Below are 24288 nucleotides of genomic sequence, written 5' to 3'. Positions count from 1 at the left end.
GATTTGCCTATTGGATGTGGAGGTCCTCTTCCCAATTACCATATATTTGCATGGGGCTCTGCGTGTATTTGCCCGCCATGGTAATTCACAGAAGCGCAGATCACTCTGTCCATACGTCCATTTGCACACAACCCTACCCGTGGATTAATCTTAACATACTTATTTGTGTAAAACGACACCAGACAAATCCGGCCCTGGCCCAATGCCTATCCTGACTCCACGTTAGAGCGCTGAATTTGCATCATAAACGGCCCCAGACCACTCCCAATAAGCACACCACTTTCCCTCCTTAGTACCTGCATGACCCACGTCTCCTTCATAATTTAAAAGCCCCGGCCTCCTTGGCTTTGCTTTTGCCGGCCACCTACTACGCGCCCCTCATTTGTGTGTCGCCCTCTTGCTCCCACCCAGCTCCTCACCAACCACTATGAGCGCTGCTGGAAGTATTACTGCCTCCCCACAGGCTGGGCTAGCTTCGGGGTCACCTCAGAGGAAGAGCTGCACCTCACCCGTAAACTCTTCTGGGGCATCTTTGACTCACTGGCCCACAAGGTCCGGGCACGTGGGGGGGCGCCGAAAGGAGCCTGCTTGGAGGGCTTGGGGGCCAAAGTGGGGGGGGGGTTCCAGAATGAAATTACCAAATTCGGGGGTTCAGGGAGGGAGCTAGTTCTGCAGGTTTGGACCCAGGAGAATCTAGGAGTTGGGTCTCTGGTTTGGCTGTTACAGAAGAGGCGATGGGCGCTAGTCTGGGGGCTTGGAGAGGGGTGATGCCGGGGTGGTTTGGAGGGTCCAGGTGGGCTGAGTTTTGGGTTTCAGGGAGAGAGACCATAACTGATGTCTGGGGGCTCAGGGAAGAGGGGTTGATTAGTAGAGGGGTGAGTTTGAGGCCCTAGGGCTCCAGGATTTGAAGGCTCGGTCAGGCCTGCAGTGACCCCTCCTCCCCGGCATCCCCAGAAGTATGATCCAGAGCTATACCGCATGGCCATGCCCTGTCTGTGCGCCATCGCAGGGGCCCTGCCCCCCGACTACGTGGACGCCTCATATTCATCCAAGGCCGAGAAAAAGGCCACGGTGGATGCTGAAGGCAACTTTGACCCTCGGCCCGTGGAGACCCTCAAGTGAGGAGGCCTGGGGGCAGGAGCGGGGTGGGGACTGGGGACCGGGAGAGGGAGAAGGATTCGGACATGGAAGGATGGGCCAGCGCTAACATCTGCCCACCCTATCCCCCCTAATAGCGTGATCATCCCGGAGAAGCTGGACTCCTTCATCAACAAGTTTGCGGAGTACACACATGAGAAGTGGGCCTTCGACAAGGTTGGCGTCAGGGTCCTCCCTCACCCCCCAGCAGCCCCCGTTCCTGCCAGCCTTTCTCAAGACCCCACCTGCCCCCCCACCCCAGACCCAGGTCTTCCCTGAGGCCCCAGATTTCCCTGGGACCCCAAACTCTTCTGAGACCCCAAAGCCTCTTCCAGAGCCCTCCGCCCCTCCAGGGTTTCCCCTCTGCGTCTCCCGGGCTGCTCTCTCCTCCTCATCCTGCCCCCCGCCCCCACCTCCATGGTGGTGCGACCTGTCCCCTCTCCACCTCCAGATCCAGAACAACTGGTCCTATGGGGAGAACATAGATGAGGAACTGAAGACCCACCCCATGCTGAGGCCCTATAAGACCTTTTCAGAGAAGGTGAGCAAATCTCAGGGCCCAATGCTGAGGGTCCAAAATGAAACCTCCAAATTCGAGCGTTCAGAGAGGAGTGAGGCAGCTTCATCAGCTTGGATCTAGCTGGGGCTGCGGGTTAGGGCTCCGCATGCACGGACTTTGCCTTCCCTCAAACGTGGCTGCCTCCCCAGACCCCAGACTTCTAGTGTTCCTTCTCTTAGAAAGAGTCAGACTGGATTTGATTCCTTGACTGTGCCATTTAACTTCTCGGAGTCTCCAGAGTAAAATGAGATCATGAGAGTTTTGTTTGGGAGACTCTGTTACAGAGCAGGTACGAGACCGGAGTTCGAATCCGAGCTGGACCACTTCCTCCTAGCCACGTAGTCGAGGCTTTCCACTTCTTAGGACACTGGAGGCCAGTAAGGCTGAGGCAGGGACTCCTCCCTCTACCTCCCTCCCTCCCATGCCATCTCACCACCTCCACGCCTTCCTGTCCACCCCAGGACAAAGAGATTTACCGTTGGCCCATCAAGGAGTCCTTGAAGGCCATGATTGCTTGGGAATGGACGATAGAGAAGGCCAGGGAGGGAGAAGAGGAGAAGACAGAAAAGAAGAAAACGCGGAAGATATCCCAAAGTGCCCAGGTGGGGGCGGGGCCGGGGCAGAGGGCGGGGTCATGGGAGGTGGTGAGCGGCGGGGGCGGGGCCAGGAGAGTGCGGGGCCAGGCGGGAGGTGGGGTTGAGAAGGGAGAAGGGCCAAGGAAAGGACGTGGGGGGAGGGGGGGGCGGGGGTCAGGGAAATCTTGGGGGCCCGGAGCCAGATGCCCGCCAAGGCTGAGAGATCTGGGAAGGGAGTGGGCGTGGGTCTGAAGAACTGCGAAGGGCAGAGGAGAGGGGGGCGTGACTTAGCGACAGGGCCTTATGGGGGGGGGAGGGGGCGAAGAGCAGGTGTCTAGGGCCAGTGGAGGAGGTAAACTGTGTTGGGGCCCGGACTTCCTGCTAGTCCATCAAGCACCCCCATTTCTCCCTCGTCCTCCCAGACTTATGATCCGCGAGAAGGCTACAACCCCCAGCCCCCGGACCTCAGCGGAGTTACCCTGTCCCGGGAGCTGCAGGTGAAACCCCTGATCCTTTATCTAGAGGCATGGAGGTGTTTGTTGGGGTTGACAAGGACATCCTCTGAGTCCGGGCCTTGACTCTTTCGTCCATTCCAGGCCATGGCAGAACAACTGGCGGAAAATTACCACAACACGTGGGGGCGGAAGAAGAAGCAGGAGCTGGAGGCCAAGGGTGAGAGCGTCCGTCCCATCCCCGCACAGGCCCCTCTTCACCGAAGTCCCCTAACTCCAGAGTCCCAAGGGCTTAAGTTAGAGTTGTGTGACTTTGAACCATCGCCACCCCCGATAATAACAACATCTACTACCATAGGGCTGTGGTGAGCATATGACGATCCTCTGAAAGCCATGATTCGGTTCTCTTACCTCTGTTTTTATTACTGTAATTTTGCGTGCTCTCAGCAGCAAGAACCACTTCAGTGAGAGTGGCCTGGGTCTCCCCAGTCCTCTGATTTCTGGTCTTTGCGGCTCCAGGTGGTGGGACCCACCCCCTGCTGGTCCCCTACGACACACTGACAGCCAAGGAGAAGGCACGAGACCGAGAGAAGGCCCAGGAACTGCTAAAGTTCCTGCAGATGAACGGCTATGCTGTCACCAGGCACGTGGGCTGCAAGCCCGGCCAGGGAGGGGCGGGGAATGTGAGAGGAAGAACGAGCCAGGCCAAAACTGGGGAAAGCTGGGCTGGGGTAAAGCGGCGGAGCCAGGGAAGGGAGGTGGCTGAGAGGGGTGGGGCCCGGAGAGCAGAGGTGGGGCCAGAGAAAGGAGGCGGCTACGAGGGTGGGCCCTGGAGAGGGGGGGAGGGGCCAGGGGAGAGGAAGCCAAGATGGGGGGGCCTCCTCAGAGCCGGGAGCAAGGTCAGAGAGTGGGGGGCCGAGAGGGTGGGGCCTCGGGAGAAGAGTTAGGACCTGGGAGGGGAGGAGGCTAAGAGGGTGGGGCTTGGGGGACTGTTTGGGGCCAGAGAGGGGAGGGGCTAGGCCTGGGAGGAGAGGCAAGGCCGGGGATGACAGGAGGCTAAGAGGGCGGGGCCTGAGGGGAGGCGGGGCCTGAGGAGGAGAGGCGGGGCCAGGGAACTGCCAGGAGCTCGAGGGGGACCTGGCGTGGGGCAGAAGCCTGCAGCGGCCGGGCGTAGGAAAGCAGAGCGGAACTGGAGAGGAGCGGGGAACAGGGCTGACCCCTCTCTGCCTGTCCACGCAGAGGCCTTAAGGACATGGAGCTGGACACGTCTTCCATCGAGAAACGGTTCGCCTTTGGCTTCCTGCAGCAGTTGCTGCGCTGGATGGACATTTCCCAGGAGTTTATCGCCCACCTGGGTACGGGGGAGTCCCTCCCCATGCCGGCCATACCTGCAGGTTCACCCAAGGACCCGGCGCGTGCATTTCACCTTCCCTCCCCTCACCTCATTATTGTGCCAGACACTGTTCCTTCCAGGTGTTGAGAACACAGCAGTGAACGAGACAAAGATCCTTGTCCTCCTGCGATTACATTCCTGTGGTGCCTTCAGACGATTAACGTCAGATACCTTAAGTTTTTAGAAGGCAGTTAGCGTTTGGGGAAGAAGAATACACTAGAACCAGCTAAGGAAGACTGGGAGTTGTGGGGGTGGGGGTGGGGTGTTGGGGGAGTGGAGCCCTTTAAATTTTAAATAGAGTAATTGGGAAGACCTTGAAGGAGCTGGGAGGGTGCTGGCCATAGATCCGAGGAGAGTATTCCAGGCAGAGGAACAGCCAGTGCGAAGTTTCTGAGAAGTCCCTGGGGAAACAGGAGGCCCAACTGGCTGAAGCAGAGTGACTGAGTGCGGACAGCGGGAGGAGACGGGGCAGATCACGTGGGGCTTTGCAGGCATGGGGAGGACTGTGGCTTTTTACCCCAAGTGGAATAGCACCACGGGAGGGTTCTGAGCAGGAGAGAGCCCTGACCTGCTTCAGGTGTTCACAGACTCCCCTTGGCTGCATTAGGGACAGATTGTGGGTGTAGGGACCAAAGAGGGTGACGATTGGGCAGACTCTGGGTCTCTTTTGGGGATGGAGGCTGTTGGTGTGCCCCATACGTGCCTCTTACACCCCACTAAGAATCACAGCTGGCCCCTAGAATCCCTCCCAGCTTCCCCCAGAGATCCCAACATTCCCTCTGAGAGCCACCCAGGACCCCCAGACCCCTTCAGATGAGTGGCACAGCAGGATGCACTCACACACCTCGCCTCGAATCCCACATGCTGATCCTCCATGCTGAGCGCCTCTCGGCAACTCCCTCTCCTCTCTGTGCCTCGGTTTCCCCATCTGTCCACCGTAACCAGTCACAGTTCTGTCCTGTTCTTGCTGGGTGACCTGGGCTGAGTTATTTCATCTCAGTTCCCTCATCTGTAAAATGAAGGAGGGGGACCAACTGTACAGACCTCCAAGTTGGGAGGAGATCGTGCGAGGGCCAGGGACATTATTAGCATTATTATTATCATTAATTATTACTGTCACTGTTATTATTACCTGGAATTGACTTCTGCTTTAAAATTAATTCTAGTCTGTCAACATTGACTTCTTGTTTCGTTCATTCATTCATTCATTCCACATTGACTCAGTGCCAAGTACTGAAGTTCAGGAAGAAGAGGGCTGGTGAGGAAGCGGATGTTCCATGACCTTACTCCATCCTAGTTTATCCTCTTCCCCATTTTCAGCCGCAGGAAGGGCTTGATCAAGGAGTTAGGGGGAAACACAGGAAAGACAGGAGAGAGAGGTTCACCTCAAAGCCAACAGAGGTGGCTTTATACCAAGCATTAATCTCCCATCTTTTCCTCCCTTAACCCTCAAGTCCCCTCCCTCCCGAGGCACCTTCTGAGTTCCCCAGCCTTGAACCCACCATCACCTCTCTTTTCCCTCTGCCACCAGAGGCTGTGGTCAGCAGTGGACGAGTGGAAAAGTCCCCCCACGAACAGGAGATTAAATTCTTTGCCAAGGTGAGAGGTGGACTGAGAAGCTGGAGGGGGCTGGGGACTGGTGGGCCCCTTCACCCAGTCCCCCTTCACCCAGCCCGCCTCGTCTCTTCCCCACCCCACCCCCAGATCCTGCTCCCTTTGATCAACCAGTACTTCACCAACCACTGCCTCTATTTCCTGTCCACACCGGCCAAAGTGCTGGGCAGTGGTGGCCACGCCTCCAACAAGGAGAAGGAAATGATCACCAGGTGGGCTACCCTGTGACCCCTGACCCCGCCTCCTGACCTCACAGGATTGCAATCCTGGACCCTGTCCTCCCAACCTGGGACTGTCTGGGCTCTGTCCTGGGTGTTGGGCACTGACCACTCTACCTACAGAGGTGACTGAAGGGTGAGGGTGACTCCCTGTCCTCTTGTGCCCAGGACCGAGGGGTCTCCCAGGATGTAGGACTTTCAAGCAAATGGGACGACTTGGTCGCCCTGTCAGAAAGGCAGACCAGCCTCCCCACCCCCCAGCACCCCCGTGTCTGCCCGTTACCCTCAAGCTTGCTCATCTCTCTGCCCCTTCCCCACCCTTCCTGTCACCTCTGTTCTCTTCTCCACCATCCTATGTCCTCCTGGCTGTGTCTTCTGTCCCTCTGTCCCTGTCCCTAACTGTGCCACTGCTGTCCTTGTCCCGTGGTGTCCTCACTGTCTGTTTCCCCCGTCCTTATGTCCCTTTCTTTCTTCAGCCTCTTCTGCAAGCTTGCGGCTCTTGTACGGCACCGCGTTTCTCTCTTTGGTAAGTAGCTCCCGCCCCCAGTCCTTCTCTCTAACCTTCCCTCTCTCCCTGCAATCCCCAACCCCACCCTGAAGAAACAGCTCCCGGTTCAGGCCTCAATTTGAACAACCTCCACCGTGTTGTTCCTCTGGACCCAGACATGGACTGGGTAGTCCTAGGGACAGGGCTGTGCCTGGGACAGCGCTGGGCCCTGCCCTCGTGGAGCCCCCAGGCCGGTGGGGACACAGACTCATCCTCAGACAGTGATGCCCGAAGGTCAGGGCTGGGATGGGGGAGGTGCAGGCAGAGCGGGTTTGGGGAAGGACCAGGTCCCGTGGGGGTCCAGGTGGAGGTGGGGCAGGGGGGAGGTGGATGTAGGGGAAGGCACTGCCCTTGTAGCCCTTCCTTCACCCTCTCCCGTCTCCCTTTCCCAGGGACGGATGCCCCAGCTGTGGTCAACTGTCTTCACATCCTGGCACGCTCCCTGGATGCCAGGTATGGGGCCTGGTGGCCACCCCCGCCCCAAACCCCTGTTCTCCTTGACCTCCTGAAATCCCGAATCTCAGATTCTAGAACTGGCACGCCCCGGCTTCCCTCCTAGGACGGTGATGAAGTCAGGCCCCGAGATCGTGAAGGCCGGCCTCCGCTCCTTCTTTGAGAGCGCCTCAGAGGACATCGAGAAGATGGTGGAGAACCTTCGTCTGGGCAAGGTGTCACAAGCACGCACGCAGGTGAAGGGTGTGGGCCAGAACCTCACCTACACCACGGTGGCCCTGCTGCCGGTCCTCACCACGCTTTTCCAGCACATCGCCCAGCACCAGTTCGGAGACGATGTTATCCGTAAGGACCCCTGACCCCAAGGGCAGGGCCGGGGCCGGGGGTGGGGTGCAATTCTGCTGACACCAGCCATCCCCGTGTGCCCGACAGAATCCCCAGGTGTCTGAGTGTGCATTCAGTGAATTGGTAGGTAACAGAATGAGTTAATGAGACAGAATGAGTTAATGAGGATATAAGTTCGGCAGCTTTTTTTTTTTTTTAACGTTTATTTATTTTGAGAGACAGAGACAGAATATGAGCAAGGGAGGGGAGAGACAGAGGGAGACACAGAAACCGAAGCAGGCTTCAGGCTCCAAGCTGTCAGCGCAGAGCCCGACGCAGAGCTCGAACCCATGAACCGTGAGATCATGACCTGATCTGAAGTCAGATGCTTAACCAACCGAGCCACCCAGAGACCCCTGAGTTCAGCAGCTTCTAACAAAAGACCCTAAGTCACTGTAGCTTAAACAAGAAAGGGGTGTATTTCTTTCTCATGTAACAGCCTGCTTGTGAGTGCATCACCATGTCAGGAGCCCAGGCTCCCTCCATCTTGTTACCCTGCCATCTTGGAAATACTGCCTTTATCCGCAGGGTCCCGGATGGCACGGCGTTCATTACATCCCCATTCTACTTTTTTAATATATTTTTTTAAAAGTTTATTTATTTTTAAAAAGAAAAAAAAAGTTTATTTATTTTTGAGACAGAGAGAGACAGAGCATGAACGGGGGAGGGTCAGAGAGAGGGAGACACAGAATCTGAAACAGGCTCCAGGCTCTGAGCTGTCAGCACAGAGCCCGACGCGGGGCTCGAACTCACGGACCGCGAGATCATGACCTGAGCCGAAGTCGGCCACTTAACCGACTGAGCCACCCAGGCGCCCCATTACATCCCCATTCTAGTCTGTAAGAGGAGAGAGGAAGCAAAGAGGAGGGCACTGCAATTCTTTTACAAGAACGACCTAGATGTGGTCTGTGTCACTCCTGCTTACATCCATCTCGTTGGCCAGAATTCAGCATGCGACCACCTGTCACCGCAAGGGGGGCTGGGAAAGTAGCCTTTATTCTGGGAGGTCATGTGTCCAGCTAAACATTGGAGGTCTGTTCCTAAAGAGCAGAGAAAAGTTAAGAGCGGATATTGGGAGTCTATTAGCAGCATCTGCCGTTTGTCTGCTACCGAATGGCACACCTGTTGTGTGACCCAGCCTGGGATCTGGGAGCACAATGTGCACAGTGTGTTAGTGAGACACAGGCAAGATGCAACACCCAGTGGAGTGTCAGGTCCTCAAAAGAAAGAGCCTTATGAGATGTGGTCTGGACTGTGGGGGTGGGGGAAGGACGGTGGGGGGGCTGGTGGGAGAGATGTTCAGGAGGCCGAGGAGATGGGCGGTGGAGGGGAGGTATCCAGAGTGAAGCCCAAGGGCCTGACCTGCGACACTCGGATAGTGGGGCCTCCAGGATACAGGGACTGGGAGCAGTAACGAGTCTGGGGGAGATGCCAAGGTCACTTGGGCCAAGGGGCCCAGGGAACACCCTGGGAAGGTGTCCAGGACGGGCCAGCAGGCCACGGGCCGTGGGGATTGGCGGATGCTGAGCCATGTCTCAGTTCACCGTTTCTTTGAAATTAGAGCCTTTTGCTAAAAGTAAGAAAAGTTGAACGTGGTTGGAGCTCTTCCCCCACCCTCACGTTTTGTTCAGAGAATTAAAATTTTTTTTAATGTTTATTTATTTTTGAGAGGGAGAGACAGACAGAGAGTGAGTGGGGTAGGGCACAGAGAGAGGGAGACACAGAATCCAAAGCAGGCTCCAGGCTCCGAGCTGTCAGCACAAAGCCCGACACGGGGCTCGAACTCACGGACCTCGAGATCATGACCTGAGCCGAAGCTGGACGCTCAACCGGCTGAGCCACCCAGGTGCCCCTGTTTAGAGAATTTTAAAGTGTCCAGAAGAGTCAGAAGAAGAGAATTGTTCACAATTTTCCCCGTTTGCTTAACCTTTCACTTTATGAGCAAAAGTATTTGCAGACCTTTTTGGTGAACTTTAGAATGTGAGTTCCACAGACCGTGACACCTCATCCCTAAGTACTGAGTCTGCACCTCCTGGAATGAGAACCTTCTGTCTGTCATGTAATCACAATGTCATTATCACCACCTAACCTGACTGTGCTTGAATTTCCCTCATTACTCTCAAAATGTCTTTGATTTAAAAAAAAAAAAAATTCAGAGTCCAGTCAGGTTTTTCTCCTTGCATTTGGTTGTTATGTCCACGTGTCTCTTCAATCTAGAACTGCCCCCTTGCCCTCTTTTTATCTCGAGACATTTGTAAAGTTGCTGAGGTTCCTAACCTGGTCTTCCGGGGGTCGGCAGGGGGATGACCTAAAATTATCGTCAGGGTTGGATGTTTGCATTTTCCTGGAGAGTGTCCATCGCTGTCATCAAAGAGATCCATGACTCCCCTCCAAGGAAAGAGCAGCCTTTATGGAGTGCCTGTTGTGTGCCCTGTTCCAACTGGTTTCCAAGCATTAATCTTTTGATCCTTACAACCACCCCATGAGGAAGATACTATAGGTATCCCCATTTTACAGTTAGGGAAACTGAGGCCAAGAGAGTGTTGGCACTTTGCTCAAGTCACAAAACTGGTAAATGGCAGGCTGGCTCTCGACTGCCCAACTCTTACCCAGTATTTGGAGGTGAGGGAGGAGGGCGGGGGAGGACGGGGATGGTGGGTACTTTCCCCCACCCTCACCCTCCCTCTCTCCCTCAGTGGATGACGTCCAGGTCTCTTGCTACCGAACGCTGTGCAGTATCTACTCTCTGGGAACCACCAGGAACCCTTACGTGGAAAAGTAAGGAGAGAGAGCCATGGTTTGGGGCTGGGGTGGGTGCTGGGGGGATGGGGGAAGGAAGGAGCAGGAGAAGATGGGGGTGGGTGAAAAGCAGAAATGAGCAGTCTTCCACGACGGACATGCTCGGCGGCAGCTGCAGTTCACCGAGGCGGCCACTTGAGGGCACTCGGGGGAAGGCCAGTGAAGGAAGCCCGATCGGCCCCAGGCGCCTGCTGGCCAGGATGGCAGGTGGCTCCCTGCGGAGGTGCAAGCTTGCCCCGGCAGGAGGCACACAGAAGGGAGGGTGGTACACAGGAGCCACAGCACGCTGGGGGCACCGAGGAGGGGCCCTGGCAGTGCCCGTGTGGGTGGGCTCTCCTGAGCTGGGATCACCAGTTAGAGCGAGAGGGCATATGAGAACCCAGGGAAAAGGCCACGTTCGCGCTTTGGGTGGACGGCTGGGCTCCAGAGAGTTCTGGGGAGACGCACGCCTGTGGAGACGGGGGCTGGGACGCAGCACCGGGCGGGGGGCGTGTCAGAGCTAAGCAGCCCCCTCTTCCAGGCTGCGGCCGGCCCTCGGGGAGTGCCTGGCCCGCCTGGCAGCGGCCATGCCGGTGGCGTTCCTGGAGCCTCAGCTGAACGAGTATAACGCCTGCTCCGTGTACACCACCAAGTCTCCCCGGGAGCGGGCCAGTAAGTGGTGTGGGGCTGGGGCGGGTGTGAGGAAACGTCCTACCCAGCACGGCCCGGGGGAGGGCCCGCTTTGGGGGGGCTCCGGGGGCTGAGGATTCCCCAGGTTGGGGGCACTCCAGACTGGAGGATTCTGGAGCCCGTCGGGGCCCGGGTTTGTGGTGGGGACGCCGAGGTCTGGGAGTGATGGGTTGGAATGCCCTGACCCCTCTGTGCACCCCAGTCCTGGGGCTCCCCAACAGCGTGGAGGAGATGTGTCCTGACATCCCGGTGCTGGAGCGGCTCATGGCGGACATCGGGGGGCTGGCCGAGTCGGGGGCCCGCTATACAGAGATGCCACACGTCATCGAGATCACGCTGCCCATGCTGTGCAGCTACCTGCCGCGCTGGTGGGAGCGCGGGCCCGAGGCCCCCCCGCCGGCCCTGCCCGCGGGGGCGCCCCCGCCCTGCACAGCTGTCACCTCTGACCACCTCAACTCCCTGCTGGGGAATATCCTGCGAATCATCGTCAACAACCTGGGCATTGACGAGGCGTCGTGGATGAAGCGGCTCGCCGGTGGGTCTGGGGGGGCACCAGGCTCCTGAGGACTGGGGCCGAAGCGTCCTGGGGCTCGGGCCCTTTGATCTCATGGTCTGAGAGGGAGATCCCCGGGGTCTGTGTTTTCCTGGGAGTTGGCAGGAGTCAGAGTCCAGGTTTTCTCAGGCTCAGAAGGTGAGGAGTCATCACAAGCGGTCAGAATCTCGGGCTCTGAGGGCCTGGGGTGGATGGATGGGTCCTGGAAGTTCTCCAGGCCGGATTCTGAATTGCTAGAGCCTTGGAGAGGGTTAGGAATTGGGTCAGAGGCCTGGGTTCCTTATACAGAGGGTCAGAGAACCAGGTCACGCATCAGGGGCCCTGATACAGAGGGGTTTGTAGGTCAGAGGTCAAGAAATGAGTCTTTAAAGGGATGGGATTCCTGGTTCAGAAGTTCTCTGTCAGAAACTGGGCCAAGCTAGAGCTTGGGGGCTGGGCTCAGAGGCCGGGGTCAGAGGTCAGAGGCTGGGGTAAGAAACCAGGGGTCATAGTCAGAAATCACACAGTGAGGTAAGAGTTTGGGTAGGGGCTAGGTCACAGGTCAAAGATTAGGGTGAGAGGTCATAGGCCAAGGTAAGCTATCAGGTTATGAGTAGGTCATGGGGGTCAGAGGTGGCTAGCATCACAGGTTCAGGTCAAGGGCTATGATTGGGACCAGGCGTCAGGGGCTGTGTCAGAGATCAGGGCCCGAGCTCAGGCGTGGGATCCAAGGTCGTAGGTCAGGTGCTGGAGTTAGAGGCTGGCCGGCAGCGCGTGACCCTCCGTCCCCCTCGCCCCCGCAGTGTTCGCCCAGCCCATCGTGAGCAGGGCCCGGCCGGAGCTGCTGCATTCACACTTCATCCCCACCATCGGGCGGCTGCGCAAGCGGGCGGGGAAGGTGGTGGCCGAGGAGGAGCAGCTGCGCCTGGAGGCCAAGGCGGAGGCCCAGGAGGGCGAGCTCCTGGTGCGGGATGAGTTCTCTGTGCTCTGCCGGGACCTGTACGCCCTCTACCCGCTGCTCATCCGCTACGTGGACAACAACAGGTCAGCAAGTCCCCGCCGTCTCCGTGCACATTCAGCCTGACCTCGGGCTTCCTGGAGCCCCATCTGACCTGTCACCTTCTGAGTTACTATAAACTTTTTCCAGCTCTCACCCACCCCCCCCAACCTTCTGACCACCCCCCCATTGCTTCTGGCCCCACAAAATCCAGCCCGCGGGTGTCTGCTCCCCTTCTTCTCCTTCACACCTCCTGAGGCCAAGCCCCTGCGAGGCCGCCTCTGGGCTTGGGTGGATGGGGCTGATGCGCGCAGTTAGGCCCAATGGTCAGGCCTTCGTCCGTCACTGAGGGGAGACGAAGACGGTCCAGATCTGGCCAGCCGGACTTTCCTCAGAAACAGGCCTTTAAGAGAAGCAAGAGCAGGTGCAGCACCTGGGCGGTTCAGCCTATTGAGCGTCCAACTTCAGCTCAGGTCGTGATCTTGCAGTTTGTGGGTTCAAGCTCTGCATCCGGTTTGCTGCTGTCCGTGCAGAGCCCGCTTCAGATCCTCTGTCCCCCTCTCTCTGTGCCCCCCACCCCCACTCATGCTCTCTCTCTCTCAAAAATTAAAAAAAAATTTTTTTAAGTCAATAGCAGGGGCCCCCGGGTGGCTCAGTCAGTTAAAAGTGTCCGACTTTGGCTCAGGTCATGATCTCACGGTTCATGAGTTTGAGTCCCGTGTCAGGCTCTGTGCTGACAGCACGGAGCCTGGAGCCTGCTTCTGATCCCTCTGTTCCCCTCTCTCTGTGCACCCCCCTGCCCCGCTCATGCTCTCTCTCTCTCTCAAAAAGTAAAAAAAAAAAAAATTTTTTAAGTCAAAAGCAAGAACAGGTATCAACCAATTGCTAACATCTCCCTAAAATCAGAAGCACGGTTCGGAGAATTATTAACTCCTAGGGGCAGCCTAATCCAGGGATAGTGAATACGTTTCAACTCCTAGTTCCATCCTGGTTGAAAAGATTTTCGGGTTGCATCAGGGCTTTGTAAGAAAGGGGGCTCTGATTGATTAGCTATGCCTGTCACAGGAGCAGAAATGGGAAGCATTGGTAGGAATGTTGTATACACCCATGCACACCCCTCTTCACACTCACGACGGGGTGTATTGCTGTAGTGTAGGTTCCCAGGAGTCCGTGCACCGCATCGGAGAGTTTGAACAAATAAACTGTGGTGCATTCCCACCGTGGAATACTACACAGCAATGAAAATGAACAAATTGTTGCAGCATACAACGATGTGGATGAATGTCGCAAATGTCAGGTCGAAGGAAGCCAGGAAAAATAAAAATAGAGTACCTATTACATCTATTCATGTAACGTTCAAGAGCAGACAAAAATAATCCATGGTCAGCATAAGGGTCATCCAAATGAAGGAGAAAGGAGTGGCTGGGAGGGGCGTGAAGATACTTCTGGATTCTGGAAATGTTCTATTTCTTTTTTTTTTTAATTTCTTTTTTTTAAATTTACATCCAAATTAGTTAGCATATAGTGCAACAATGATTTTAGGATTCCTTAGTGCCCCTTACCAATTTAGCCCATCCCCCTTCCCACACCCCCTCCAGTAACCCTCAGTTTGTTCTCCGTATTTATGAGTCTCTTATGTTCTGTCCCCCTCCCTGTTTTTATATTATTTTTGTTTCCCTTCCCTTATGTTCATCTGTTTTGTCTTTTAAAGTCGTCATAGGAGTGAAGTCATATGATTTTTGTCTTTCTCTGACTAATTTCACTTAGAACAGTACCCTCCAGTTCCATCCACGTCGTTGCAAATGGCAAGATTTCATTCTTTTCGATTGTCAAGTAATACTCCATTGTGTGTGTGTGTGTGTATATATATACACACACCACATCTTCTTTATCCATTCATCAGTTGATGGACATTTGGGCTCTTTCCATACTTTGGCTACTGTCGATAGTGCTGCTATAAACATGGAGGTGCACGTGTCCCTTCGAAACAGCACACCTGTATCCCGTGGATAAATGCCTAGTAGTGCAGTTGCTGGGTCGTAGGGTAGTTCTCTTTTTAGTTTTTTGAGGAACCTCCATACTGTTTTCCAGAGTAGCTGTACCAGCTTGCATTCCCGTATATTTTTTTTAATGTTTATTATTTTGGAGAGAGAGCACAAGCAGGGGAGGGGCAGAGAGAGAGAGAGGGAGACACAGAATCCGAAGCAGGCTCCAGGCTCCGAGCTGTCAGCACAGAGCCCGACTTGGAGCTCGATCTCGCAAACTGCAAGATCATGACCCCAGCTGAAGTCGGACGCTTAACTGACTGAGCCACCCAGGCGCCCCTATTGTTTGACTTGGGTGGTGGTTACACCAGTGTGTTCACTTTGTGATAACCATCAAGCTGACACTTTATGTTATACTTCAATAAAAAGGTTAGAGATAGAAAAAAGGACTTCCTTTTTTTAAAGGAATGGGTAAGATGTTTAGATCATCTGAATGGCCAGTTTACCCTAGAAAACTCCATCCCATCCCTCCCGTTGGAATCTCCAGGTCCCCCCCATCCCCTCCCCTGAGGGCTCTCTGTGGGGCGTCCTCTCCTGGGGGTCCCTGCCCCCATCCCTCACCAGCCCCTTCCCTGCCCACCCAGGGCGCACTGGCTGACGGAGCCCAACCCCAGCGCCGAGGAGCTGTTCAGGATGGTGGGCGAGATCTTCATCTACTGGTCCAAGTCCCACGTGAGTCCCCGTCCGCCCTGGCCCTCCTTCCCACGACCCTCACTGCCCCGTCTGATCCTGACACTGCCTCCCCCACCAGAACTTTAAGCGTGAGGAGCAGAACTTTGTGGTCCAGAATGAGATCAACAACATGTCATTTCTGACCGCTGACAACAAGAGCAAAATGGCCAAGGTGGGTGCTTTGCTCTGAGAGCACGTAGCAGGGAGGGCGGGAGCACCCTCCAGGCCTTCCCACCTGACCTCTTCACCAGCTAGCCTTCCCTGCCCTGGCCACGTTCCTGCAGCCACCACAGCACCCCATCTCCCCCGCCTCATCTCCTCCCTCCTCCTCTGTCTTTTCCCTTCCCCCCATTTCTCTCTTCTTCCTCCATCTCCTTCCTCCTCCCCATCTCCCTCCTCCTCATCTCACTCCCTATCCCCCTCCTATCCCCCTCCTCCCTATCTCTCCTCTCCCTCTTCCCCATGCCCTTCCTCTCCCTCTGCATCCCCCTCCTCCCATCCCCCCCCTCCCATCCCACTCCTCCCTATCTCTCCTCTCCCTCCTCCCCATCCCTTCCCTCTCCCTCTTCCCCATGCCCTTCCTCTCCCTCCCCATCACCCTCCCCCCTCTCTCTCCTCCCCATCACCCTACTCCTATCTCTCTCCTCTCCTCCTTCCTCTCCATCTCCCTCCTCTGCCTCCTCCCCATCTCATCGTTTCTCTCCTCCTTCCTCCCCTCTCCTCCCACTTTCCCCTCCTCCATTCCTTCCCTCACCCCAATATCTTCCTCTCCCATCTCCTCATTATCCCATATGCCCCCTCTCCTCTACCCTTAACTTCTCAGCACTGCCCTCTTCAGGGGCCTAAAGACCAAACCCACCCGCCCATTTCCACTCAGGGTCCGGAAATGCCCAGCTAGGGGCTGTGTGTCGGGCTGGGGCAAGGGGGCTGGGGTGGGGCCCACTTGAAGTTGGGCCTAGGGTTCTCTGAGGGGCCGGGGTAACCCTTCTTGTCTTTGTCTGCACCCTGACGAAGCAGGCGGGAGATGTACAGGTCAGCCCCACGTCTGGGACCTTCCGCATGCCTCTTGGCTTAATTCCCTCTTCTCCCCCACACCCTGGCTTCTGCATCCCCTCCAGAAAATTCCTGCCCCTGTTCCCCACCCCTCGCCCTTGGCTCTCAGCCCCCATCCTTCTTCTCTCCCCCATCCCCACTCCCAACTACACATTCCCTTCCCAACGCTCAGCTTTTGCCAATTTAACTTTTTTTTTTAACTTTTGTTTAAAAAAAAAAAAATCTCTCAGCTTTCCTCAAAGCAGCGAAGCATTGTGGTCTGAGGTCACGGGGAATGGGAATGGGGTGGGAAAGGCACGCGCATGGTTGGGCTTAAGGCTTGGGCTCCAGAACCAGGCAGACTTGGGTTCAAATCCTGACCCTTGGCAGTTGGCTGTGCGACCTTAGTCAAGTGTCTTATTTTCTGAGCCTCGGACAGCATCTGGCCGGTGGCCCCCCGGGGCCCCGGGGCTCTGCATGTGGTCTCAGCAGTGTCTGCCTCACACACAGGCCGTGCTCCGTATTGCGAGCCGGAGTGAATGTGGCTCCGGCCGAAGCTTGTCACTGGGGCTTCTCGTTGGCATGACTGGGGTGGCCCTGGCCCTGGGTCCGCACCCAAGGCTCCAGAACACGGCTGTGGGACTCTGTGCCCCGTGTTTCTGCTTCCAGACCTCTCTGGATCTCTCTTACGTCTTCTGTCTTCCTGTCTCCTTGTCTGCCTGAGTCTCTCAGTGTCTCTCTTTTTCTGCCAACTTCTTTTGTCTCTTGAGACTCTTTACGGTTCTGCATCTTTATTTCATTCTGGGGACCTCACTCTTGGGATATCAAGTGTAGGGTTGCGCATGTTGTGGGGGAGGGGAGGTGCCGTACTGAAAGTTGTTAGGGGATTCTGGGAGAAGACTGCCAGAGGTTGGGAAAGGCCCAGAATTTGGGGAAATCTGGAATTTGGGATAGAGATTGGGAACTGGGGACAGAGGCTCGGTCTGGGAGGGTCTGGGGTGAGGGCTGGGGGCCTGAAGTGAAAGATCAGCAAGGTCTGGGGTGGACATGGATGCGGGCTCTCAGATGGGGGAGGGGATGCCCGGCACCCAGGCTGCGGGCTGGAGCCCAGGCCGTGGACAATGGCACAGGTTGGGGCTGAGGCCTGGGGCCTGAGGCCTGGGGCCTGGGGCCGGGCTGCGAGTCGGGTTGGTGCTGAGCCCCATGTCCCCACAGTCAGGTGGCTCGGACCAGGAACGCACGAAGAAGAAGCGCCGAGGGGACCGGTACTCTGTGCAGACGTCACTGATTGTGGCCACGCTCAAGAAGATGCTGCCCATCGGCCTGAACATGTGTGCGCCCACTGACCAGGAGCTCATCGTGCAGGCCAAGAACCGCTACGCCCTGGTGCCTGCACAGCCCCGTTACGGGAACCTGCCAGCACCCTGCTCAGCACCCCACCAAGCCCCCAGGACCCTACTGAACCCCCAGGATCCCACTGGGAGTCCTCTCTTGGGACCCTAATGAATCTTTCTCCAGGACACTGAGGACTCATGGGATCCCCTGGGATGCCCTGAACCTTCCCCTAGGTTGCTGAGAATCCAGGGCTCTGCCCAATATCTTAGGATATTGGGCAAAGCCCTGGGACCTAAGGATCCTAATTGGAACCCCATCGAAACCCAGGAATATCATTAAGACCCCTGGGATCCAAGGACCATATTGAGCCTTCGAGGACCCTCCTGAACACCCTCCCCCAGAACCATGCCTACCCCGTTAGGACCCTGAAGGCCCCACCAGAGACACCATGAGCCCCCCTGAGACACCTCTGAGTCCTCCACCAGGACCTCCCATTGGGACCCATTGAGTCCCCCATGATCCCACCGGCCCTCCCCTGAACCTCTGGGTCCACACTGAGCTCTCCAGCTCACTGGCTCTTTCCCTCAGGACCCTGCTGACCCTGCCCTCTGGGCTCTGTTGACTCTCAGGGTTCCAGTGAGCACTCTGATCTTAAGTATCCCCCAGGATCCTAATGGCTCCTTCCCCAGAACCACACCCAAACCTGTGATGTATCAGGATTCCTGAGACCAACTGATCCCACTCTCTGAACCCCCTGAGGCTCCAAGGAGGACTCCCAGGATCCCATGTACCCTTAGTATGGAATAGCACCCCCCATCCTTACCAGCCTCAGGGATCCTGAGAAGTCCTTCCAGGACCCTGCCCAAGACCCCTTGAGTCTCCCCAGGACTCTGCTAAACACCCTGACAACCTATTAACTCCTCTGGGGCCTCGAAGACCCCTGACTCCCCCTGGTATCACAAACACCCTCTTTCCTGGAGCCCTAAAGTCTCCTCCCTTCAGGGCCTCAATCTCCTCCTGGGACCTGCTGAGTCTTGCCAAGAACCCACGGAGCCCTCCAGGGCCCCTCTGACCCCTCAACTTGGTCTTTGAGGGCCCCTCTCTTCTGGGAATCCCCCCCGCTGACCCTTCTTTGGCCTCCATGAAAACCCTACTGGTGACTTGGTTGATCTGCCTGATCCCTCATGACCTCTGCTGATCTTGTTGTCTCCCTTATACTCCCCCCCACCTCCTTTGATCTTCAAAAACTCCCTGCCCATCTCGCGGCCCCACTTTGACCCTCCTCTGACCTCCAATAATCCCTCGGTGGCCTCATTTGACCTTTGAGGGCATTCCCTCATCACTCCCTACCTCCACTCACATCCCCACAAGGCCCTTCTAATCCTTACTGTCTCTTCAAGGTGCATCTGTGGCCTCCAGGACTCCCTTCTGACAATTCCTGACCATCGGACCCTTTCAGTTTCTCCCAGATGCCCCCCTCCCCACAAGCCTCTCGCCAGCTGCTGGGATGATGGGCCTGGAAGGGAAAGGGATGTGGGTTAAGGAGGATGCTGGGCCATCGGAGTGACCCAGTCTGGCCATGTCTCCCCAGAAAGACACAGATGAGGAGGTCCGGGAATATCTGCAGAACAACCTTCACCTTCAGGGAAAGGTACCCTCCTTAATCTGCAACCAAAAGGGGCACGTTAGGACGGTAGCAACAATAATAGCCAAGTATACTTACTCTGTACCAGGCAGGGTGAGAAGGACCTTAACGTGTACTCACCCACCGAATGAATGGTCAGAATGAATGGTCACGGCACCGAAAGGGGGGCGGGGCAGCCAGAGAAGCCCACCTCGAGCGAGCGGAGGGGCCCTCAGACGAGCCCGGCTGGGGAACGGGAGCCAGCAGGGGGAGGGACCCTCACGCCGGCCGCCGTTCTTCCCTCCCGTCAGGTGGAAGGCTCCCCTTCTTTGCGCTGGCAGATGGCCCTGTACCGGGGCCTCCCGGGCCGTGAGGAGGACGCCGACGACCCCGAGAAGATCGTGCGCAGGGTCCAGGAGGTGTCTGCGGTGCTCTACCATCTGGAGCAGGTGGCTGGGCGGGAAGGGTCTTAGGAGGGGGCGGGGAGCTGGGGTCTCTGGGCGGGGCAAGGGGCGGGCCTTGAATCTGTGGGCGGGGTCTGAGGGTGAACCTTGGGTCTCTGGGTGGAGCCTGGAGTTAAACGCGAGGCTTTAGAAAGGAATTTGGGAACCGCAGGGGAAGGACCTGGTGCTTAGATCTCGGGCCTAGGGGCGGGGTCAGGGTCAGAATTTGGGGTCTAGAGTGGGGCCTGGTGAAGACGCCTTGACTCTGGGCAGGACCGTGGGTGGGTCTCTGGATGGTGACGGGCCTGGGTAGTGACCCTGGGCCTGTGGGCGGGCCTAGGACAGACATTTCGGTCTGGAAGCAAAGCCCAGGTTCGAACCTTGACTCTCTTGGTACGGCCGGGGAGTTCCTACAGCCCTGTGAGTTGGGCCTGAATTTGGGCCTGGGCATAGATGGGCAGTTTCACCCAGGGGGTCTGGGGTAGGAATCAGATCGGGGTAGAGGCGGGGACATGACAGATTGCCGCCCGGCTCCCCCCCCCCCCCCCAGATCGAGCACCCTTACAAATCCAAGAAGGCCGTGTGGCACAAGCTCTTGTCCAAGCAGCGCCGGAGGGCGGTCGTTGCCTGTTTCCGCATGACCCCCCTGTACAACCTGCCCACGTAAGACCCCCAGGGTAGAAGGGAGCTTGAGGGGCGGTGGAGAAGGGCTGGCTGAGGAGGCGGGAGGACAGAATGCCGACTCGATGGCGTTGGGGAATGGTTGGGAAGGTAGACGTGTGGAAGGACAGAGGAGGCGTGGAGCGGGGATGGTCTCAGTGATGCCACACACCTCCTCCCCTCCCCCCTCCCCCCACAGGCACCGTGCGTGTAACATGTTCCTGGAGAGCTACAAGGCCGCATGGATCCTGACCGAAGACCACAGTTTTGAAGACCGCATGATAGATGACCTTTCAGTGAGCTGGGGCCTGCCTGGGAGTATAGGGGCAGGGCTGGATAGGGCTGGGGGTCAAGGCTGCTGGCTGCACATTTCCGGGGGTCGCCCTTCACCTTGAGGGGTATGGGGAGTGGCGGCCCCTGGCTTGGGTGCAGCATGTGGGGAAAGAGAGAAAATCCAGCCACAGCGGGGCTGTGTGTGTGTGTGGTGGTGGGGGGAAACAAGTGGGGACTCTAGAACCCCCTTTCCCAAGCCCCACCCCTCCCCTAGAAAGCTGGGGAGCAGGAGGAGGAGGAGGAGGAAGTGGAAGAGAAGAAGCCTGACCCCCTGCACCAGCTGGTCCTGCACTTCAGCCGCACTGCCCTGACTGAAAAGAGGTGAGGACCGCCCCCACCTCGGTCCTGGGGAAGGAATCTCTTCCTCCCCGCCCCTAGCAACCACCCTGCTCCTCGAGGCAGACCCTGTGTGTCCTAGGGGAGCCCCACAGCCCATCCTTCAATGTCACTTTACGAGGACAGGCAGGGCCACCGTGGACCATTTTGCAGGCTGAGCACTTCACGAGGGCATTGCTTCTGAAGAGTTCACATCCTAGGCAATATCGGTGTAGGCTTGTCTGGATGAAAGTGTCTTGCTCAGACAAAATCAGTAAGTTACGAGAAAGAAATCAGCACGTCATAACAAATTTCCCATAGATGGAAAAAAGGAGAAGAGGGCTTTTTCTGATGCACACAAAAGCTTTGTACAGGCTAATGACAGTCTTGGGACTAAAACAAGGGTGCTGCTGGGAACAGTAGTAACAGGCAACATTTATCAAGTGCTTATTATGTGTCCGGCCCCGTGCTGGGCCCCTGACGTATCTACTCTCTCACTTAATCTTCGCACTACGAGACGGATACCACCGACAGCTCCTTTTTGTGGATAAGGAAATAGAGGCATAGGGATTTATGTTTCACACATCCACGAAGTCAGGAGGGAGAAAGTCCAGGGCTGGGCAGCGGCACGATGGCAGATGGGGACCCGGGCTCTGTTCGGGCTTTCCGCCCTGCCATTCTGACCTTTTGTCTTGTGGTCATAAGATGGATCGCTGAACTTCCAGACACGACCACATGCCAGGCAGAAAGAAAGAGAAGGCCTTTTTTTTCCCTCTGAGCAAAATCAAGATCTTTTTTATCCAAGAAAAGGCGCTCTCCTTGGTGGGCTTCTGTACATCTCTCATCTGCCAGAATTCTGACATCAGGCCACCACCAGCTACACGGGACACTGGGACACTGAGCGTCCTGTTTTCCATCCTTTGGAAAGCCATGACTCTGGAGTTATATTATCCAGGTTGTGTGGTTTGGCCAAGAAGGATCTTTGTGCATCTGTAAAATGAGGCTAGTAGTATCTACCTAATAGGATCATTGTGAGAATTAATTTGTTAATACATATATAAAGCACTTAGAACAGGGACTAACTTAGAGTAAATATTCAATGGGTGTTGGCCGTTACTACTACTACTATTATTATTATTATTATTTTTGCTGAGGAGACCCAAGAAGGTCATAGTGGTCAAATGAACCAACAGGTGGCAAAATGGCCCTAGAAGCTCCAGGTGTCCATCACATCATTTTGGCAACCCCAGTGGAAAGGGAGCACATCTACCAATAGTTCCAGCAAGACTCCCAGAACGAGTTCCAGTGGACCAGCACGAATCCCATAACCATCTCGTATCTATTTATTACGGTGGCCAAGCAGATCGAAAATGCCAACTGGCTCATCCTCAGTCACATGCCCACTCTGGCCGTGGACAGTCTCTCCCACCCAAACCACACAGCCTGAGCATGGCTCTCCAAAGGAAAACCGGAAGCTGTTATGAGATGGGGGTCCTCTCCACCAGGTCCTGACTCTCTCCTCCCTTACTTCCTCAGCAAACTGGACGAGGATTACCTGTATATGGCGTATGCCGACATCATGGCAAAGGTGAGGCCCTGCCCCCATCCCCCAGGCCAGGCTCCCTTCTCCCCAGCTGCAGTGCCTGTCCACTGACAGGGCTGGGGGTGAACTGGGGTGTCTGCCCTGTTCACCGCCATCCCTAACTGATGCCCCATCCCCAGAGCTGCCACTTGGAGGAGGGAGGGGAGAACGGCGAAGCCGAAGAAGAGGAAGTTGAGGTTTCCTTTGAGGTAGGTGGGATCAGGAGGTCCCTGAGAAAAGGGATAAGGGACCCTGCCTTCGGTCATTCCTCATTCATTCAGCCTGTGTTCACAGAGTAGTGCTCTGGGCCCAGCCCTGTGCTAGGTGATGTTGGGGACACGGCAATGACTCAGTTTACTGGGAAGACAGATACATCAACCAGACAGCAACAATATTCATGGTGGTGATGAGGGAAGCTCCAGGCAGAGGGGTCAGGGTCGGGGAATCCAAAGAAGCTCAGGGAGACATGGGGGGGGGGGGAGTTTAGGGGACTGTGGAAGCCCAAGCAAGGTGCCTGACCCACCCTGTGGGGGAAGGGTGTCAGGGAGGGCCTCTCGGAGGAGAGGATGTCTGAGCAGGAGGATAAAAGGAGTGTGCCAGATGAAGAAAAGGAGAAAGGTGTTTCAGATCGGGGGAACAGCATGTGCAAAGGCCAGGCAGTGAGAAAGAGCTGGTAACCACGCAGCTGACCCATCCATTCATCATTAAGGCAGTCAGTAAGCATTGCCCCGAGTTTCTTAACCGTTTTTCTGCCAGGGTCCCTTTTGGCATCTGGTGAAGCCTCTCTTAGAAGTATGTTTTTAAATGTATAAAATGAATTCATAGCAAAGGAAGCAAGCATATTGAAAGAACCATCAAAATATTGTTTAAAAAATTGTAAGACAGTCATAACTGCCTTTAGGGTTAGGGTTAGGCATCCTTCAAATGACACGATTTCACAGTGGGGCCAGTAGCTACAGTAACTGATGAGTAATGAACATAAGCAGTGTTTTAAGATGGCTGCAAAAATAACGCGGCATGGAAACATCTGTGGTTCTTCTTGGTGACACAACCATGGGTTCTAATATTGCTATGATTTATAATGGAAGGAAATGCTCCGTTTCAGTCAGAGGGCGGTAAACACAAAAATATAATTTTTCCCCTGTTCAGGGCCCCCTTGGGGGTCCACGTGTGGGTCCAGGTTAAGATTGCTCCGTGTCTGGCCCCGTACCGAGCACAAGAGACAAATCGTGGACTTCAGTCCCAGGGGATAGAGGGAGTTCACAATTAAAGAAATGAGGTGTGGGGACGTCTGGGTGGCTCAGTCGGTTAAGTGTCTGACTTCGGCTCAGGTCATGATCTCGCGGTTCTGTGAGTTCGAGCCCCCACCTCGGGCTCTCTGCTGGCAGCTTGGAGCCTGCTCCAGATCCCCTGTCTCCCTCTCTCTGCCCTTCCCCAGCTTGCGCATGCGCTCTCTCTCACATTTTAATAAACGTTTTAAAAATTAAAAAAAAAAAAAAAAGAAATTAGGTGTGGTTGGAGCAGGGAGGGTCAGGGTGAGGGATGAGGCTGTGAGGGGAGAAGGCTGGCTGGCGAGCCTGGACTCACTAGGCGCCGCGGGCCTGGCTCTGCCGCAGGAGAAAGAGATGGAGAAGCAGAGGCTCCTGTACCAGCAGGCGCGGCTGCACAACCGGGGAGCCGCGGAGATGGTGCTCCAGATGATCAGCGCCTGCAAAGGTGCGCTCGTGCAGGCCCTCCTCCCGAGCATGCGCATCCTGTCCCCACTCCCCGGGGACCCCGGGGCACCCTCGCCCACCCCGCATGCCTGTGCTTTGCACGCCAGCGCTCACACATTCCACTTGCCTCGCGATGTCTCACCCGTCCCTCGCCCTGGCATGCTACTCCCCCCCCCCCCACTTCTCCCACGTACCCTGGGATG

The 24288-nt window shown here is 56.2% G+C and overlaps 1 protein-coding gene across 1 annotated transcript in view; it reads left to right on the top strand.

The window, feature by feature from the left end:
• RYR1 (ryanodine receptor 1) overlaps positions 1–24288 on the top strand; it is a 119062-nt gene that overhangs the window by 53508 nt on the left and 41266 nt on the right. The window contains exons 52-80 of the mRNA XM_047079117.1: positions 412–552; positions 955–1118; positions 1236–1314; positions 1589–1678; positions 2158–2298; positions 2694–2768; positions 2868–2943; positions 3243–3366; positions 3963–4078; positions 5648–5715; positions 5821–5942; positions 6425–6474; positions 6888–6948; positions 7055–7293; positions 10029–10110; positions 10652–10782; positions 11003–11335; positions 12136–12376; positions 14959–15046; positions 15126–15218; positions 17294–17464; positions 19005–19064; positions 19349–19486; positions 20031–20143; positions 20340–20436; positions 20688–20794; positions 22325–22376; positions 22511–22579; positions 23987–24086. Of these exons, the coding sequence (XP_046935073.1) occupies positions 412–552; positions 955–1118; positions 1236–1314; positions 1589–1678; positions 2158–2298; positions 2694–2768; positions 2868–2943; positions 3243–3366; positions 3963–4078; positions 5648–5715; positions 5821–5942; positions 6425–6474; positions 6888–6948; positions 7055–7293; positions 10029–10110; positions 10652–10782; positions 11003–11335; positions 12136–12376; positions 14959–15046; positions 15126–15218; positions 17294–17464; positions 19005–19064; positions 19349–19486; positions 20031–20143; positions 20340–20436; positions 20688–20794; positions 22325–22376; positions 22511–22579; positions 23987–24086 (3421 nt within the window). The remainder of the gene's footprint in view (positions 1–411; positions 553–954; positions 1119–1235; positions 1315–1588; positions 1679–2157; positions 2299–2693; positions 2769–2867; positions 2944–3242; positions 3367–3962; positions 4079–5647; positions 5716–5820; positions 5943–6424; positions 6475–6887; positions 6949–7054; positions 7294–10028; positions 10111–10651; positions 10783–11002; positions 11336–12135; positions 12377–14958; positions 15047–15125; positions 15219–17293; positions 17465–19004; positions 19065–19348; positions 19487–20030; positions 20144–20339; positions 20437–20687; positions 20795–22324; positions 22377–22510; positions 22580–23986; positions 24087–24288) is intronic.

The sequence above is a fragment of the Lynx rufus genome, unplaced genomic scaffold, assembly GCF_022079265.1.
Source record: "Lynx rufus isolate CCGP_SWC_20201006 ecotype Redwood Valley unplaced genomic scaffold, mLynRuf1.p SCAF_16, whole genome shotgun sequence".
In the NCBI taxonomy this organism is placed as follows: Eukaryota; Metazoa; Chordata; class Mammalia; order Carnivora; family Felidae; genus Lynx; species Lynx rufus.
The sequence above is the reverse complement of the archived record's forward strand: the minus strand, read 5'-3'. Positions and strand labels throughout refer to the sequence as shown.